The sequence below is a fragment of the Etheostoma cragini genome, chromosome 9, assembly GCF_013103735.1.
Source record: "Etheostoma cragini isolate CJK2018 chromosome 9, CSU_Ecrag_1.0, whole genome shotgun sequence".
Taxonomy (NCBI): Eukaryota; Metazoa; Chordata; class Actinopteri; order Perciformes; family Percidae; genus Etheostoma; species Etheostoma cragini.
In genome coordinates, this window is record NC_048415.1 from 13399590 (window position 1) to 13419401 (window position 19812).

The 19812-nt window shown below is 39.4% G+C and overlaps 2 protein-coding genes across 4 annotated transcripts in view; one reads left to right on the plus strand and one right to left on the minus strand.

Moving 5' to 3' along the window:
* The first annotated feature begins 114 nt into the window (after window positions 1-114).
* Window positions 115-14583, plus strand: mfn1b (mitofusin 1b). Of its 2 annotated transcripts, none has more exons than XM_034881895.1 (18): window positions 115-377; window positions 834-991; window positions 1134-1269; window positions 1867-2029; window positions 3054-3178; window positions 3279-3387; window positions 4861-4968; window positions 5238-5391; window positions 5749-5816; window positions 8302-8423; window positions 8757-8883; window positions 9497-9601; window positions 9728-9830; window positions 11225-11451; window positions 11628-11801; window positions 11952-12148; window positions 12959-13093; window positions 13690-14583. In XM_034881895.1, the coding sequence occupies exons 2-18, from the start codon at window positions 844-846 to the stop codon at window positions 13757-13759; spliced, it is 2271 nt and encodes a 756-aa protein (XP_034737786.1). In that variant the 5' UTR covers window positions 115-377; window positions 834-843; the 3' UTR covers window positions 13760-14583. The 2 variants fall into 2 exon arrangements, with proteins under 2 accessions (XP_034737786.1, XP_034737787.1); XM_034881896.1 differs by having other exon boundaries at window positions 178-366.
* Window positions 14584-15632: 1049 nt separating this feature from the next.
* LOC117950663 (guanine nucleotide-binding protein subunit beta-4) overlaps window positions 15633-19812 on the minus strand; it is a 26235-nt gene continuing 22055 nt past the window's right edge. For both annotated transcript variants that reach the window (XM_034881964.1, XM_034881965.1), the window contains one exon: window positions 15633-19780. The gene's annotated coding sequence lies outside the window, so the exon portion shown is untranslated. The remainder of the gene's footprint in view (window positions 19781-19812) is intronic.

Here is a 19812-nt window from a genome sequence, read left to right on the forward strand (position 1 = left end):
AATAGATACCCTGTAAAGTCAAAACCACGAACAAGGATGAATCAGTTGACTTTAACAACCACAGCTATTTAAAGCGCAAGTCAGCAGGAACTAAATCTAAATCTTATCCAACTAACCACATTCAAATAATTGTGGCACAATGTCCAACGCAGCATCTCTGAGCAACTGGGTTTTTGGGTTATTATTACAAAGTTTGTTCCCGGAAACCTTTCTCTGGCTGCGACCAGCAGCTTGACATGTGTGCCATTACAGGATACAAACAGAAGGTTAGCCAGGCTGACAGCAAGTATCTTCCAGCGAGGCAAAGGATTGTCTGTCTCTGCGGATCAATATCGTGTGTGTTATGAGAAGAAGACACTGACTGTGTTAGTACTGTGGTAAGGAAATAATACCACAGTATAGCTATGCTAATGCTATAGTTTACTACCGCGTTGCCGCTTGTAACGTTAGCTAGCTAAAATCAGTTAGCTTGTGTTGTAACGCGCCCGCTCGTTTAACATACGATTTCTAAATAAAAGCCAAACATATACAGGAGTTTTCTCATGTGTAACAAAGTTGCAGGAAGTTTTCACTAACAGTGGGATAACTTTTTATTATATAAATTAACCCACTTTGCTAACATGTAACGTTAACCTTCCAGCTTCACTGCAATGTAACTAAGTTAACATTAACCTTACCTAAAAAGGTGTACATCTGCAATCTTATCGTCACAAACATAAACCAGCAAGCTTGATCTAAACAGTTAAATAACATGACCCTCACGTCAGTGAACATTGTCCATGTGTGTGCACTGACATAACGGTGTGCCCTTTCTGACCCCTCTGTGTGTTTAGATTGAACACAATGGCTGCAGCTCCTCCGTTTATACGGTCAGATTCAAGTCGGGGGGAGTTCTCCCCTCTGAAGCGCTTTGTTGTGGCCAAGAAGAAGATAAGCGATGTGTTTGAACAACTCCTGAACTATGTGAAAGAGACGTCAGCTTTTGTAGAAGGTGAGAGGGTTTGCTTATCCGTATACAAAATAATTTTATGTTTAAGAGAAGTGATGACATCAACAGCTCTCTCCGTCTGAATGTCTCATGAAGTCAGTGGTGGTGGTGGTGTTTTTGTTGTATGTCTGTGTGTATTTAACAGACACTTGTGGCACTAAAGCTCTCCAGAACATTGCGAGTCAGGATCAAAAGTTGGAGATCCAGGCATATGCTGACAAACTTGCTGTCATTAAGGAGGTGCTGGCACGCAGACACATGAAAGTGGCCTTTTTTGGCAGGTAAAACATCTATATACACACCTCAATTTTATTTGAAGAGAATATTGTCTTGAACACTTTTCTGATGTGATTCTCCAACGGTCTTTTATATGAAAGCAACCTTCACAGACATTTTTGTGATGCACACGCTTGCACTTTTTCTTTCACTTTTATGTTCCTTTAATTTGACTAGTTTCCTTGTCATGACACTGTTCAGTCACCCTATTCATTTTTTAATGGTAAAACCTATGCTGCAAAATTGAGTTTAAGCTGATGTTAATTGAACCATGTTGTGCCCTGCACTGATGCAAAAGAACACTTTTAAATCCAAAACACAATAGGAAGGGTGTGGTACAGAAAAAAAAGAGATTACCTTGGCTTTATTTAGCAACGTGTTGCTTACATGAAAACACTTTGCGTTGCAGGTACAACCAGATTAGCTACTCAGTCCGACTCATTAGTAGCCACATTCAGTATGTGTGTTGCGTTCACAGTTAATATAAATAAGGATGTGACACCCATGATTTGACATCTGTTCATTATGAGATTAATTTGAGAAATGAGTGAATTATTTGGTTGCACATACAGTCAGTCAGTGAGTGTTCTGTTTGTTTTTAGGACCAGTAATGGTAAAAGCACAGTTGTCAACGCTATGCTGAGGGACCGCGTGCTGCCCAGCGGGATTGGCCACACCACTAACTGCTTCCTTAGTGTAGAGGGCACTGATGATGACAAGGCCTACCTCAAGACGGAGGGCTCTGATGAGGAAAAGAGCATCAAGGTAAATGCTTTTTTAGTAACTGTTTTGCATTTAGATTTTAATTAGATTAATTATTGCAATTAGACTTTTATAAGCACTGGTCTTTCTCCCATTTAAATAATTACACTTTTTTTTAAATCAACAATTGCAAACTATTTAGGACTTAATGGCGATTGGTGAGACATGCTTTCACACAAAACAGAAACTGGCCATGTTCACTAATCAGACCAGCAGTGATGTTGCACCTCCTCCCTTTTCCTCTGTTGATTTACTAGAGTTTGCCTACATGCAGTCAGAATGGCAGGCATGTGGTTGATGAAATCTATTACTGTCACTGGGGAATATTTAAATGTGTTATCAAAGAAGCAGCCTTGTGCTCAGATTTTTTCTGGTGCTCAACAGTAACAGATGACATGAGAAAGGAAAGTCATAGTTATTAGAATTACAGGAAACGTGTTATTATAATAATAGTTGGTCATGTTTTCTTTAATTCATGAAGTCAAAGGTGACCTGGCACACATATTTCATTACTTTGTGGTAATGTGTGAAGTTCTAATATGAACTCTGTAACATTTTTTGTTAGAGTTCATAAAAATGCCTTGGTTAGCTTGTTAAACTATTCTAACGTGGAATAGAAAGCCTGCAGGAAGACTCAGCTCTGACTCTGATTGGCTAACAGCTAGCTAATGAGAGCTTGCTTATCAGCATCCTTTACTCAGTGCAACTGGGAAAGCTCATGAATATTAATGAGCTCAGGCAACATGACGTCAGGCTGAACAGCTGTAGTAATTGGCCTGATTTCTCCCCCTATTTCTTTTCAGTGGCTAGAGCTGAAAGAGGAGAGGCCAGTTGATTTTCACATTCACCACATAACACATACACATATGGACCTAACATATTTCAAAAAATGCAAGAAAAAACTGTTTTGTGAGGCAGGGCACCTTTAAACAGAATGATAACACAGTAGTTGCTGCATAATACTTTTACTTTAAGAAGTTATTACATTAACAAGCATAACTTCAGTCTGTTTACATCTCCTATGCAGACTGTAAACCAGCTAGCTCACGCACTCCACATGGACGAGAGTCTGGACGCCGGCTGTCTTGTCCGTGTGTTTTGGCCGAAGAACAGATGTGCTCTGCTTCGAGACGACCTGGTGCTTGTAGACAGGTGACAGTATCCAGAAAAAATCAAGCTCAAATGGAAATGTTACGTTACATATTTTGTAGATGTCATGCTTTTGACCTCTTGATCTTTTCTACCACCTTAGCCCGGGGACAGATGTCACATCCCAACTGGACAGCTGGATTGACAAGTTTTGCCTGGATGCTGATGTCTTTGTGCTGGTGGCCAACTCTGAATCCACACTCATGAACACGGTAATGTCTCAAGCTCATGACTGGCCAATAGCCTGTGAAATGTACAGTACATGTTGGTATAAAGGGTGGCCAACTTTTGCTGAGATGACATGTTCACATTCAAAAATTGCTTACAGTGATAGAATAACTAGGAAGAGGCTAGATGGCAAAGCAAAAACAACTTTGCATCACTCATTTAACAACTCTGACACTGTCTTACAATTTAGTTTTTTTTGTTATTATACAGTACATGTATGTCTGTTACATAAGTGTAGGAATAGTTTGGAAATAGAAATCCAATGAGTATATATTACAATTTCTATTTCCATAGCTTATTGTCACTGAATGTTCCTTTTTGTGTCCATTCAAGGGGATAATAGTACAGTATTTTGACCACTTAAATTGTCATAACTTATAATAATGAACCACAAAAGCCAGCTATGTAAGTTTTCAGTTACGTCAGTCACTTATGTGAACTCAAAGGGTCAGTGTGGATGTTTTCTATGCTGAACTTATTAAAGAGTGGAATATCTGGCTGCCTGTGTTTGTATCCAGCCACATAGGCCCCATTATAGTTTCTGTCTGCTCAGGCATTCATGTAATGTGAAGCTGGACACAGGCAATCACAGAGCTCCTTAACCGGGCAGCAGCTCTTAAAGGGAAAGCAACGCAAATTCCCCTTAGGGCTATTCCATGGAAATACATCCCAAGCATTATGTAAATAATGGTAAGAGCAAGTAGTAGTGGCATGTGTTACTGAGAGCCTGAATTCTGGCTATGTGTGCAAACATGAACATTTCCATCCAACTTGGCTGTATTGGTGCACACCAAGTAATCCATGGGTTTTGGCCTGCCATAACTCGGATGCAAAGTTCTACTATATTAAGCACTGGAGCCCCTTTTTTTGTTGTAAAGTTTATATAAATCTTGGTTTTCTGGCATTCAATATGTACCTGGATATCAGTTTGTCCTGCTCCCTGAACTGTTGGGTTGTCACTTCCATAAGTAGTGTTTGGATTATATACATTTTAACAATTCAGTTTTATTTATTCAGTTTAAAGTTAAAACATCTGCTTCTAGCTTTGGGTTCAAAGGTTCAAAGGTCCAAAGGTGATGTTGACTTAGCCTGCTAGGTCTTTAGATAAATATACACCAATATGGTTTATTGAATCTGCATCCCATTTCAACTGGTATTTTTTCTGTAATATCCTTAGTAGTTTTGTTGAAATTATTAAAGTAGAATAAATAAATATTTGTGTTCCTGGATGCACAGCCATGCATCCAATGCAGGTATTGAATTTGAATCAACAGTAAGTCAAAAGTCATTATACATTTTGAGCTAGAATAGTGCTTTTTATTTTGCAACTTTCTGTAAAATGTAAAGTTTTTGATTGAGAGAGAGAGAAAGAAAAAAGTGGGGTATTCAATGTAGATTTATTTTTATTGATTTGAGCAACTCTTACCAATCTCGCTTCCCCTCTTTCCACCATCTAGGAAAAGCACTTTTTCCACAAAGTGAACGAACGACTGTCAAAGCCCAACATCTTCATTCTCAACAACCGCTGGGACGCCTCCGCAAACGAACCAGAGTACATGGAGGATGTGAGTCAACAGTTGTATCTGTTTCATGTCAAAATCAATAACAATTGATTGTTACAGAAGTAAATGTCCTATTTGTTTTCACAGATTATCGCAAAATTTGCAAGGCTAGCTACCACTAAAGTTAAATAACAAGAAACATGTTGAATTTGTTTAAACAGACTAAATTACAGTGTTTCCAATGAAAAATCTTTCTCATTAATTTAATTTTAGCCACATCTCTATATTATTATCCATAGTGCAACCTCAGAATTTGACACTTCTTCCTCCAGGTGAGGAAGCAGCACACAGACCGTTGTATGAATTTCCTGGTGGAGGAGCTGAAGGTTGTGGACCGTGATCAGGCACCCAACCGCATTTTCTTTGTCTCCGCCAAAGAGGTGCTCAACTCCCGCATGCAACGCGCACAGGGCATGCCTGAAACAGGTGAGGCTTCACGTTCTAGCGGATGCTGTATTCCTGGAAGATGGAGAAAACATGTTCAAATCTTCATTTGATATCATTCCAGCCAGTATGCTATCCTGAAATAGCAAAACGTTTAGAATCTTGAATCTTTATTTAAAATGTGGATACAGGTGTTCATATACACATTTATTACTGCAATGAAAATGATCCATAACAAAAGTATAGGCTTAAAAATTACAAAATAAGTCAATAAACAGCTAGGTATTTCACACCCGGTGTAGGATAAGGTATTTGTTCTGATGCCAGTTGTGTATTTGTGCGATAAAAGCACGTTGGTATTTTTTATTTTACATACAATGTGATCATTTCATCCAACAGGTGGAGCCCTGGCTGAGGGCTTCCATGAGAGACTGAAGGAGTTCCAATGCTTTGAGAGGAGGTTTGAGGTGTGTTTGTTGTTACGTGTGTGTGTGTGTGTGTGTGTGTGTCCTCTCCATGTCTTCAAATAATTTTATTTTCACTTCTCAAAGGATAATCTATTCTTTGTCTAAACCCGACAAACAAATTTTGAAGAAAATGGAGCAGTTTAAGAATGTTGGCACAATTGTGATTAGCTGTCGATATATTTGCAACCAGGAAGTTGTCTCAACAGGATTGCCTCTAAGATGAAACCAGTGTCAAATCAAGCCAAAAACAGCAGATTAAACAGATACTGATAAAGTTAATAAACACTGCAGTTGGTGTATGAGAAAGAGCTAATTCTTGATATTGTCTGGCTGCTGGCAAAAATTAGCAATCGGAGAGAGAAGGGAAGTCACTATTATTAGAAGTGAGGCAATTTTTTCATTCTTTGTTATCAGAGCTAATTTTATTGTTTAATTTTCACATGAGAGAGAGAGAGAGAGAGAGAGAGAGAGAGAGAGAGAGAGAGAGAGAGAGAGAGCATGGTAAAAAAAAATAGAAAAAAACGAAAAGCAACCAGTCCTTATTACTTAACAGTAATGTTCAACCTGAACTTGAACCCGGCTCATTGGTTGGGTTTCGCTCCACCCACCGCCTTCTAGACCAATCACTGTGCCTTTCCCATCAACCTGCGTCTTCATTGCTGAAGTCTAGATTCACTTAGGCGAGGACATTCATTTTGTTTTCAGTTCACTATGATTTTGTTTTGTCTTGTTGAGTTTTTTGTGTTTTGTCTCTTAACTAGCTGGAATTTAATTGTGTCCATATTGGGAAGAAATTATCACAAGACTGAAAGTTATAATTCTTAAGCTATTGTTGTGGTTTAGTTTGAGGACACCCCTGGGGACAGGAAGTGCACTTGAATACTACACGTTGTGCAGCTACTTTGTCACAGTAAAGTTGGTGACCTTGCTGAAGAGTTGGAGGTGTGCAGCCTGCTTGTTACAAATACATATTGTTTCCTGTTGCTGACCCACTTGTTTGGCCAGTTAAAAGTTTTAAATGTGAAGCAGCATGAAATGTTCAGCTTTCATCAGCAGCAACTTAGTACAGCTCTGCTATACTTTTAGAAGAGTTAGGAGTAAAAGTGAGCCTCTTGTTAATTAGATAAGTGCATCCCACTCCTAAGGCAATGCCTGAAATTAAAAAGTGAGTCTTAAAGGAGAATAACGGTCAATTCCAACATGTGGCTCTATTGTACATTTAGTGTACTGTCAGTAGAAAGAATCAGCTGTGTTTTGTTTCTGTTGATACTGCAAGAAGTGATTCTGGATCGTCTACAAACTACAACACTGAAAAGAGATACATCATATTTTTTTTAAATAAGCATATGTTTTTGTTTTTTTAAGTATGTGCTGTAGTAAAATTAGCAGGAGACAAGTTATAATTGAGGTAAGTTTGGAGACACTACCTTATTTAATCATTAAATTGATAGTCTACATTTTTGTTTTGTCTCTTTTCTGTGTTGTAGTTTGTAGACGGCCCTAAGCTCTCTAACTGCAGTCTCAAAATAAGAACTAAACACAACTCAATTAGCACAACTTTTATGCATTTCTCTCACATTTACAGCAGTCAGATTCTCTGTGTTCACTCTGAAGGAATCACTGCACATGGGTAGGCACCTTTAATGACATTTTGAACATGTTTAGAGGCTAAAAACACCTTTAAAACTTGTCCTGTTTAAGCCTGTTGGGTGCTAACTCTAGCAGGAGGATAAAGTGTAGACAGCACCGATTGTTTTCGTTTTTCTCTATACTGACAGCACTCCAAATTTAAAAATAACATAGCTTCCTGTTAGAATTGACCAGAATTCTCCTTTAAGTATCATAACTAGACGTCAAATAAAAAAATTTGCAATGGCAATGGAGCTTTAGACATAATATGTTCTGCGCGAGCAACAATGGATTAAGGAGTGGAATAGTGATTTATATTAAAGATTATTTTTGCGGCTTTTCCTCCTTTAATGGACAAGACAGCTGGGTCAGAAAGGGGGGAGAGAGAGGGAAGACATGCAGGAAATAGGCCACAGGTTGGACTCGAACCCCGGACCTCTGCGTCGAGGCCTAAACCTCTAGGAGCCAACACGGCCACTGGAATAGTGTTTCAGGATAACTGTTTATTTATCTGAAAATTACACAATATTCCTGTTTTTATATGTTACTTTCTTTTTTCTTTCACTTGCATTGTTAATTGTATACATTTGATATGCTTTTATATATATATAATTTTCTTGTGGCTTCACCCACACATTACTGTGACTTCACAATATGTGGGCTTTAGGACGCAAGATACACACACTGCTGCTGTCATTTTCACACCTGTGTTTCCATTTAGTTTTTTTCTCTTAAGTTAAAGTAGCAGGTGTCTATCTTGTCCTCTGGTCGTCCCTGGTAGCGTGCATGTTCGTGCACCCTATCCAGCAGCAGCCCCTATAGCCGTCACAGTAACTTGTGTGTTATGGCCTCGCAGGAGTGTATCTCGCAGTCAGCAGTGAAAACAAAGTTTGAGCAGCACACAATCAGGGCCAAGCAGATCACAGAAAAAGTCCAGAGCATCATGGACGCCATCAACATCGAGGCAGCGGAGAAGAGGTGGGTATTTTGCTCCATACATACTCTTTTAGTGGGAGTGGATGGGTTGAAATGTATTTTTCTGTGATGTTGTCTCCTATGGTCAGCGGATATAGAGGTAACCTATAAAACTAAAAAGATGTGTTGGTGTAACACAATTTAATGATTTTTGTTTAGTAAAAGAGGGACATGTGAAGTAGTACATTCTATAACTATCAAGGGATTTCTCGAAAATGCTACTTTCTACTGTGTTGCTCTTTATGTATCTTCACCTTACTCTTTTTGACAGTGAAATCGTTCAGCTGCTAGTTTGCATTTCTGACTTAATTTCCTGTCTGCGGGGTGGGGCTTCAGAGTGGCGGCACTGGAGGACAGAGAGAATCAGATAGACCAGCTGGAGTTTGTCAAGAATCAGCTCAACCTGCTGATTGATGACATCAAGAAAAAGATCAAGGCCATCAGTGAGGACGTGGAGTCTAAGGTAATGTAGACGAGGACTTGTGGAAGAACTATTATATCTCCTGTTTAAGTTTACTTCTTCCCACCTTACTATCAGAGACCTACCTGCTTACACCTACAGCTCTGAATCAAATAACCATTGTTTCCATAATTGATTCATGTCAATAAATTGATTATTTTAGTTTGGTTATAATAGCTGAAAATAGGGAAAAATGCTCATCATAATTCTTTTACAGGCCGAGGTTATGTTTTTAAATGGCCCCAAAGCTAAAGATAGTCAGTTAATAAGAAGAAGGACGTAAAAACAGCAGCTCTTTCCATCTGAGAAGGTTGAACAAGCACATTATGGGCATTTTGCATGATTGAATCAAAATTCAATTAAACAATTAAATTGTTGGTGGTTCAATTTTTGTTTATTAATTGATTAACTTATTAATTTCAGCTTTACTCTAAATAAGAGTTTCAGCTTGATGCCTACCTATAATACTACAGCTGCATGCAGTTTTTCATCAAATGTAACAAAGTAGAATCTTTTTTTTTTTTTTAAATAACTCATTGATGCCTGGACAGAAACGAAGAACAAAAGTGGTCTTACAGGTAGATGTGGTTTAGCTGATCTCTTATGTTTCATCCAGGTGTCCAGCGCCATGGGAGAGGAGATCTGCCGTCTCCACGTAATCGTTGATGAGTTCTGCGCTGACTTCCACCCGTCGCCACATGTCCTCAAAATCTACAAGTCTGTAAGTAGAGGCGCAGATTATTTCTTCACAATCACACCATTTCCAGACCAATAATCTCAGGTGCACTGGTGACATGTACTCTGGTTTTTCTCTATTGTGTTGACTGCTGTCAATTGCTTTTTGCAGGAGCTGCTGGCTCACGTGGAGGAGGGGATGGGCAAGAATCTGGCCTTCCGCTGCTCCAACGCCATCAACGCTTCTGTCCAGTCTTCTCAGAGTTACATGATGGGTGGGTAATTAAACGGCAAACATAACTGTGTACAAAATAATGAGGTTAGGTTAAGCTGTCAGGAGTGAATAGTTCTGCTGAAGCCATAGGTTTTCTTAAAGAAATCAACAAATAATAATCTACACCTCATCATTTACCTTTTAAGGATCAACGTAAATTTAGTAGACACCATAAGTTAGAGCGTAAAGCAACACTAAAGAATGGTTACAGACAATTCCGTATGTGACCTGTAGGGAGACCAAAGCGGAAAAGTTCTTTAGTGTTACTTAAAAGCTACAGTGCGTAGTTTCTGTAGCCCCAATGAGGAGTTCTAAGTGATAACCACAAAATACTCGGCGCATCCACATTATACAAGCCTTCCGTGATCGTGCATGCGCCCCCACCCACAGTTGCTATTAGCCAAGGAGGACACAGAGGATTGATAAAACATGATTGACTTTTCAGAAGAGGTAATTCTCTTCATTTGAGTTTCTGCGCGCAAAGGAGCAGATAGATAGATAGATAGATAGATAGATTAACAGTAATTAGCTTTGTATCAACTCATTTGGCAATGGCTAGAATGTAATGGACGTTCATTAATATCGAAAAGTAGCGCGTTAAAGCTTTGACGCTTTCTCTAGGTCATTTATGATATTTTGTATTATTTAGTACAGTATACCATCTTAATAAAGGAAAAATACTAATAAAGAACTGTCGGATGGAAGAATAGTGAAGATTGAAAATGTATGGTTGGTTTTTCTAAAATCCTAATGTTCTCAAAACCTTTTCTTGTTGAAAAGACCAAGGAAGAAATCATAATTTCCTAGAAAATGACCTCAGCCCAGATTTCCAGTCCATTGTTTTTACTTAATTTAGAGAGGGTTGCTAAACTTAGTCAAAACCTTTTGGGCACTCGAGCTATGGTCTGCAACACCCAGCGCCTTGCTATATTTACCCTCCTGGCTGAATGCCATCATCCCATGCCCCATTATGCTACAAACGCGTCTCTGTGTCAGGCACGCATCCAAGCTGTGCTCAGTGACAGTGATTTTGCAAAGGTGTTAATGTGCCCTCTGATGAAAGGGACTCATGTGCTGTTATGAAATTGTGGTGTGATTTTTTTTTTTTTTTTTTCTTCTTCCCTAAGGGGAAATAAAGAAAAGCAGAGTATTCGGATCAAATGTAGCTTTTTTTGGCTTTATAGACCATAATGATAATGTTGTGATTCTGTTTATGTCATCTTTTGTTATTTTCTGCCCCATTATTAACTGTAAAATGAACTTAGAATACTACCATATTTTCCCTTGCGTCAGTGCATGTTTAAAATCCAAACTAAGATACAAGTGGCTGCTGTTTACAGTATTTGTGTCTCTTTCTATTGTGGTTCTCATGCTTCCTGTTTGCTCACTCTCCAGAGAGCATGCTCCCTCTGCTTCCCTCTGCGGCCCAGAGCCAAGTCCACATGCTGGTGCCCAGCAGGAAGTTCGACCTAAGTTACGATCTAAACTGCAGCACACTTTGCAGTGACTTCCAGGAGAACATTGAGTTTAACTTTTCATTTGGCTGGACAGCGTTAGTCCACCGCTTCCTGGGATCGGCCAATGCAGAGAAAGCGCTCAGACTGGTGGACCAGAACTTCCAGGTACAGGCTGCTACTGTGGGAGAGCGCTAGTTATCTATTAGAATCAACATTCATGGATTTATATTGCGGTAGCTAATCTCAGTATTTGTTCTTAGTTTTTATGTGATGCGACTGAATTCACGCAAACACGTAACATTTTGAAGAAGTCCGATTTTGAATAACTCTGCTGTCGTTAGGCCTCTCGACCAGCAATGGCCCTTACGCCCTCCTCAGGACCCCCCTCCACGATAGCCCCGCCCAACAACGAGACAGCCCTCATGAGCCAGGAGGACTTGATGATAGCCATGGCAACCAACGTAGCATCCCTCACCTCCCGTACTTCAATGGGTATTATCATCGTTGGGGGAGTGGTATGTTTATGCCAATATTGTGAAAAAGATTTGAATGCAAAAAAAACGGATTAGTTATGGCTTCTACGAATGCAGCACATGGCACTGAAAACCCTCCCTAATAAGGCTGTGAGAGCTAACCCCGCCTCTGTTATTTATTTTCTCTTTCAGGTGTGGAGAACAGTTGGCTGGAGGCTGATCGGCCTGTCTGCCTCTGTGTACGGCCTGCTGTACCTGTACGAGAGACTCACCTGGACCACGAAGGCAAAGGAGCGCGCTCTGAAGCGCCAGTTTGTGGACTACGCAAGTGAGAAGCTGCAGCTCATCGTCAGCTTTACTAGTGCAAACTGTAGCCACCAGGTCCAACAGTAAGTCCTGATACAGTAGACTTTCTGTAATTTCATAGTTGGACAAACCAGACAGAGCAGTACATGAAATGTTGATCACTAATGGCGTTTTTCCTTAATGGTGCTGCTCGACTCGCCTTTGGCTCGGCTTGACTAGCTTGCGTTGGCCCGTCCTCCTTTTTCCAATGCGGATTAGTAGCGCATTATGCGCGAGGCGAGGGGTGGCTGGTAGTCATAGCAGGAAACTGCCGTGACCTAACGCAGCGCACACACACAGAGAATGTCAAAGGTGTCTTGTTTTTGATTCTTGCCACAGCCAGAAGGCAAATTAGTTTCTAATGAACCCGAAGGAAACAACAACAAAAAATGCTGGATAAACTATTTACCGGTAAACACAGCGGGTTTGTTCAGGACACCCCCGGCCCCGTGTGTTGCTAGCCCCGTCTCCGACCAATCAGTAGTTTGCGGATTTTCATGTCACCTTTTGGTATCGCCTCAGCTGGCTTTGAACCTCGTCTGAGGTAGTACTACAAAAAAGTACCTTTTGGCAGAAAACCGAGTAGATACCATGCAGGGGAAAAATGCCAAAATACTCAATGTACTTAATTTGATAAATCCTTCTACAGGCAGCGCATTTATGCTGATATCAAGTGCTCATTTCTCTACACCATTTACACACTTACACACACACACACACACACACACACACACACACACACACGCACATACACACTTACAGACAGACAGACAGACAGACAGACAGACAGATCCATCGATCCTAGTCCCATCCAAGAAACAAGCACTGCAATGCTGTGCTCTCTGTGTTGCCAGGGAGATGGCGGCAACCTTTGCCCGGCTCTGTCAGCAGGTGGACCAGACGCAAAAAGAGCTTGAGGCTGAAATCCGCCAACTGACAGCCAAGATAGATCAGCTGGAGACCGTTCAGAAACACTCCAAGAGCCTGCGGTCAGTCTGGCTCCTTCTCTCATTGGAGGGGGGCAACATGAAGGGTGGGGAAGAGAGGGGATGACTGTCATGGAATTTGCGAAGGTCTAGTGTGTGGGAAATTAATATCTAAATGATATGAGTGATAGTGTAGGAACAGCAACAAAAACAAAAAGTAGTTAAGACCTTGAGGCAATCAAAGAGAGCAATAACCAATGACACAAGGAAATACATATGAGTTTTTATTGCCACTACTTCTGTGCTTGTGATTAAAAAAACTTGCTTTAAATCAAGTATTGATATGTACAAAGGTCTACGTAGTTGTGTCATGATACAACAAACATAAATTACACAATATGTGTTGAAATTGGCAAATTAGTTCTTTAAACACAGGGACTTTAGGCGGGTTGGGGAAAGTCTGAACTGTCATTATTGAAAGGTTGGGGAATTGCTAATACTGTTTGGCAATACTACGTTTGGCAAAAAAGTCTGCTATTCAGTTTTACTATTTATATAATTACAATGTAACTTTAGAGCATCTTTGGAAAAGGAAATGGTAATTGAACCTTTAGATATGAAGTTTGTTCAAATCTGATATGCGTTTGTTTCCTCAACAGACATAAAGCAACAGAACTGGAGAAACAGTTGGAGGAGTTCACAAACCAGTACCTGCAGCCTCAGCAGTGAGCTGCTGCTGTTCATCGCGCCGCAGTTTGGTTCCTGATGAGCCGATCATTCCTCCGCCAGGTACCGCCTCATGGCGCCTGGGCCTCATCACCTAATCTACCCCACAGTTTCTGTGGACAGTAGTGCAGGACAGAGAGATCAATCCATCAATTGGTCTATCATCTAAAAAGAAATCTAAAGATATTTTGATAACCAATGAAAGGTTATCAGGCATAACCAATACCAAACTTCTGCAGCTTCTCAAGCGAAAAGATTCAGACGTTTTGTTTCATTTGTAAAAATGTAGTTACTTTAGTTTTTTGGTCACACAAAATAGTCGAATTGTAGAAAGTAACTTTAGTAACTGGATGGCCACTTTGTCTTTTTCTTGACTTGTCAACTAATTAAGAAAAAAAGAGGAATTGATTATGAAAACAATCAGAATTTTCCCTCTAAGTGGACAGGGGAGATTAAAGGCCCAGACACGACAGTATTCCCCCCCCCCCCCCCCTCCTCTCCTCATCAGCAAGCCCAGTGGTGCTTGAGAAACTGCAGTGAACAAAACTGTAAAACAAGAACTGCCTGTAAAACAAAGAAAGATGGATTTAATATGTGCAAAGACACTCCACAAGGTGGCGATGGAATCTCGGTCGTTGGGAAGGCCACCGGTCGGGTGCTACATTTTGACACTAACGTACTTCTAACTGTGAATATGCCTTTTTTGACTAACTTTTGTGGATCAAATGAAGTTTGAGTTTCTGTAAGATTGTACATGTACAGTATCTGTTCAGGCACATGATCTGCTGTATGTTGGCAACAAAAAATAAATATATTTAATAACAACAGAGGAAAGTTGTTTTCTTAATTACAGTTAGACAATTCACTGAGAGAAATAATATTTGACCAGAAAGGGAAAGCATGTTTTTAGCATACTGTTGGTTCACGTTCTATTTTCTGACTATGTAAACTGTATAGATATAAGGTTTTGGAAATCCTCATTTTGTAATATCCTACTTTATAAACACCCATTAGACTTCTAAGAACAATTAGAACAGGCTGCACTAAAATTGTCTTTCCTTTAATTTGTGTTGAAATACCTCCAGATTTGCATGATTGTAATAAATCTGTAAATCTTAAACTGACTTTTTGTGCTTTTTTAGACATTAGAATTTACTTTCAGAACTCAGTGTTAAAGGTACCTGGTGTGGTGGCGTATTTCACCACTAGTACATTCTTTAGGTTTTATTTCCATATTCTAGAACCTTAAAGAAAACACTTTCTAAGGCCAAAAGAATGAAGCCCTGCAAATATAGTCCTGCTCCCAGTGCATCTGCAGCCAGTGATTGTTACTGCAGTGCAACCTGTTAATCATTAATAGAATGGAGCATCGGTGGAAATTATATTTACAATCTCTGGTTCTTTGGCGGCACCTATGGTGATAAGTGGTAATTGCAGGTGTTATCGAATCTTACTTTCACTTGTTTTTAGCCTGGAGGCCAATGGAATTTTGCCCCGCCCACAACATTTGAGGTCGGCACTGGAATCTGAGAATGAAAACATCAGGCTAACTTGTTTTTGGAGGTTTTTGTCATTTAAAGTAATCTCTCTATTTACTTTGTTTATTCGCCCATAGTAACCGACAAGCTAGCGGACACTAGTGAGTTGAACTGAGTTTGAGGTTAGCGTGCGGAAGCACAGAAGGGAGGGGACGACATGAGGGAGGGGCAAGCTAGTCTCGTTTGGTTTGAAAATACTTTGAACGTCAACAAGCAGTAACGTCACCCAACACCGCCTAAAGTAACTTTCAATCTGTCCTTTTCTATGTCATATAGATCTTTAAATATTTGTATCCAGTCTACATTTATGTAATAAAAGGAAATCAGTCAGGGTTTGGACTCTTGGTTAGAAGCTTTTTATTGGTTACAATAACTCATGGCAACATATCAGTATCACCAAGCCACTGTACAAATACAAAAAAAAGGTCTGGTGTGAAAAAGACTATAAAAATTATTCCATAACAAGTGATTATAATTCCACACAAAAAGCACTGTAAGAGAATTATCATGGCACCAAGTCCCTGGTCTTTACTGGCTTAAAATATAAAACAATAAATAAAATCCAAACAAAATGTCAGAACAGTAGGTTGTAGAGTCAAAGGGCAGTGCATTATTTTGTGATGGTGCTTTGGTGGTGATTGTGTGACAATCAGTTCAAGTGGTGGGTGTCGTTGAATCAGAAACTTTAAATTTCTCATGTTCAGATATTCAATTTGGAGGATTTTGCAAATGCATAAATACGGCCTAACAAATTTTCACAACTGCTCTATGAAGTTAGACGTTGCCACTGTGGGTGACTGACCAATCAACTCACATTGATCAAACAACTTACATACCAGTCCAATTATTCAAAGAAGTCAGATATCTTGGTACTTTGGTAACAATGTCTGGCGATACTGTAAATGCATCAAATGTTGACATTTCGTAACATCTAAAAAGATGATTCGACAGATCCATATTGGTTGTATAGTTAAGAGAACAAACTGGATGAGACCACAATACTGTGAAATTAAATGAAGTCAAGCATCTTTTGGATTAATGTGGTCACTGCACAGGCATGTAGAAGTGTTACTATTCCAGGTTCAGCTGCTAATACTGCTGAATTACACACAGAGCGAGAAAATGGCTGCTTCTGAATATCACTGTCAGTAGTACACATAATCACCTTTTTCACCTGTTAAGGGCTTTGGTGTGTTTTTATTTTTTCACAGCTCATGATGTCATGAAAGAACAGGTTGGGTTAGTTGGAATAGTTTGACATTTTGGGGAATAATCATTCACTTTCTTGAGGAGAGTTAGGGAAGATACCACTTTCATGTCTGTCTGTTACCAAATAACTTATAAGGCTATAGCTAGCTGCCGCCTAGCTTAGTTTAGCATAATGATTGGAAACCAGAGAGAAACGGTTAGCCTGCCTATCATCATCTCTAACACTAATTAACACAGATCTCATTTCTTTAATATATACAAAAACTGAAGTTCAACAGGGTGGGTATGTGCAGAGATTCAACAAAGTTACTACTACCAGCCAAAACAGTTTGGTGAATCGTCGGTTTTTGTTTAACAAATAAGATATAACATTGTTAGTGTGCTTTAGACAGAGCTAGGCTAGCTGTTTCCCTGGTTCCATTTCTTTGTGCTAAGCTAAGCTGACAGGCTGCTGGTTGTTGCCTAATTTTTAACGGACAGATACGAGAATGGTGTGGATCGTCTCATCTATCTGCCAGAAAGCAAACATTCCCCAAAAATATCAACTTATCGCTTTAAATACATTTCTCATCTTTATCTGGGGACACATGAGCGGCTGATGTCCGCTGACTGAGATGGAAACGTTACTCTAATAACTTGGGACAAAAAACCCTCATATCTTCAGAAATAGGCGGTTGGGTATGAAATCATAGGCAATCATACTGACGTGACTTGAACTGATGGATATGGAGAAGGCTGGCACTTGAGTAGTGAGCAAACATGTTTTTGTTTTTTGTCACATTGACTAGATTTCAGTTCACAGCTCAGGGTCTGTGGATAACATTGGCACAAATGAGGAAGTAACACTTAAATCTATACGTTATCCACATACATCAGCAATCCCCCCCATTCCCTTCCCCCGCCACACACACACATCTAAAAACTATAACTAATCTTTAACATTCTCTCGTTATGGATTAATTAATGCAAAGCCAGGTAGAAGCAGCTAAAACACTTAAAAACAAAAAAAAGGGTCACTAGAATCAGACTGCCGAAGAGGGGGTTCATTGATAGCTGACTGAACCTAAATAAATACTACAAACGGTTTGGTGGTAGTAGAAAGCAGAACTGTATAAAAAGTGATGTAAAACACTTGTTTAAAGAAGCAGTATGGAGCTGCATGTGGTCGCAGTGGTTTTCTGTAAGCATGCTTTTTAGTGTTCACTAGTATCAGTATGTGCTTCTATTGGGAAAAGAAAAATAATTAGCAATCTCTCTTACTGATCAGTGTCTAAAAAGGAATAGTAAGAGGAAAACATTACTGTAGTTGATGCTAGTATTACCGTCTGTTAGGAATGGTATCGTAAGGCAGAATGGAGACAATAATGCCACATCTCACAGGAGCACAAACCTCCTTTATCCAGCCCAGGTGGGTCAAATGTTTATATTCAGGGATAGGCACCTAAGACAGCTGATGGATAGGTCCAGCTCACATACATTATGTGTATTTAATTTTTTAAGCCTTTATTGGAACCAAAATAATGGAAGATGTTTGATGAGAAAATACTCAAAATCCGAGATAGCACTTCTATGGGTAATTAAGTCACATGTGCTCAATGGTTTACATTTGTACTACAGTTTGTGAGTGCATGTCTAGCTCTCTACTAAGTGTACATTTCGGTCTACCAAGTGTACTTTCTTCACAAGCAATATTCAGTTCAATACATGTTTTTGGTGAGAAAATAAAAATGTTAAACCCTTTAAAGAAAACACTTTTTTTCTTTATTTACAGGCTTGTGGTGGCACTGGTGTTATTTAGGAGTGGCTAACATGATTTTAATTCCATGCAGTCACTCAGTTCACACCTTGACAACAAAAAGATCTGTTGATCCTTTGCTTAAAAAAAAAAAAAAAAGAAGAAAAAAAAGTAAATGACATGGCGATCTCTAACAGACATCTTTCATTTTTCTCTCTCTGCATCTTTCCTCTAGTCTTCAGAGGCCGCAGTCAGAGTCACTGCTGTCCTTTATGGTCCTTTAAATATTCCCACATAACGACTGAGCTCTCTACCATGTGTCCATACAGGTCTCAGCACCATTACAGGTTCATAGGTAGAAAACGGCTTCTGCTTGGGGAGAACAAGTCTCTCTTTGCGAAGCCTTTCTTCCATCAGTGTCATTTGTACGGGGTAACTTGAGATGCTCGTCTCAACTCTTAAGAAAAGCGTAGATTCTATAGGCCACAGAAAATATTAGGATGCAAAACCTCTCTTTAGGACTATTTTTGGGTTATCAATCCTAATATCACACAACTGTTGATTTGCATGGAATGGATGTGGTCTTCAGATGTGGATTCAGCATCCGATGATTTGAAACCACAGTCCATGTGAGTAGAGGCAGAGGCAGGGTCTCCAGTTAAAAAAAATGATCTATCTTAAGCCTAAAATTCACTGGTTTCTACTTTGGAGCTGAAGCAGAATCCAGACTAAAATAAAAAAAAAAACACAACTTGTTGGCGTTTAGCACTGTGGCGGTTTCCTTCCAAATGAAAACTGTGGTGAGGAATGCCAGGGGCTGTGTTGGTAAAAATAAATTAAAATGTCATCATTCACAGGAATTTGTAGAAACAGGATACATGAGGCTTACTGCTTGTAACTATAATACACATACAAATGAGGAAAGTGAGTTTAGCTGGGACAAATTTTATTTCTGCTAATTGTTTTGTTTACTTGCTAAATCCTCTTTTGTTGCTGGATGAGGGAGTGATGAGTGAATAAAAGACTTTTTCTGTGAAACTATGATATGACTAAATTGTCTGCCACTACATCTGGTACTCATACAGGATACAATAAGTGTTTCTGGCATCATGTTGTATGTTGTAATGTGAATATGTACAGTTGAAATATAACCCCCAACTAAAAATAAAAAACTCAAGGGTGGGAAATAAACTACAAAAATATATACATACACATTATATATGCATATATGATGCATATATACACACATAATGCTATACATATATACTGTCTTTATATATACATTTACATATTACACACTGACGCTCATCTTGTTTGTTGTTAGTCACGGTAACAGATGTTCTTAATCTAAAAAGAGAATTGGTATAAGGGCGAAATTGTCTATTTTTTTCCTTCAATTTTTCATTACTAATCTCTTATTTTTGATTGGGACAACTATACTGAAAGGTTGTTTTTGTTTCTGTGTAATAGCTGGTCGAAAAAAAAGAAGAAAAAAAACGTCACTGAAAAGCTAGAAAGAGTTGGTACTTTCTCACGGGGGGGGGGGGGGGGGGGGGGGGGGGGGGGGGGGGGGG

Bases quoted from the DNA above. Each gene is read 5' to 3' on its own strand.
- mfn1b (XM_034881895.1), top strand. From the start codon at position 844: ATGGCTGCAGCTCCTCCGTTTATACGGTCAGATTCAAGTCGGGGGGAG. The intron at 4,969-5,237 runs GTGAGTCAACAG...TTCTTCCTCCAG, and splicing joins AACCAGAGTACATGGAGGAT to GTGAGGAAGCAGCACACAGA. The intron at 9,831-11,224 runs GTGGGTAATTAA...CTCACTCTCCAG, and splicing joins TTCTCAGAGTTACATGATGG to AGAGCATGCTCCCTCTGCTT.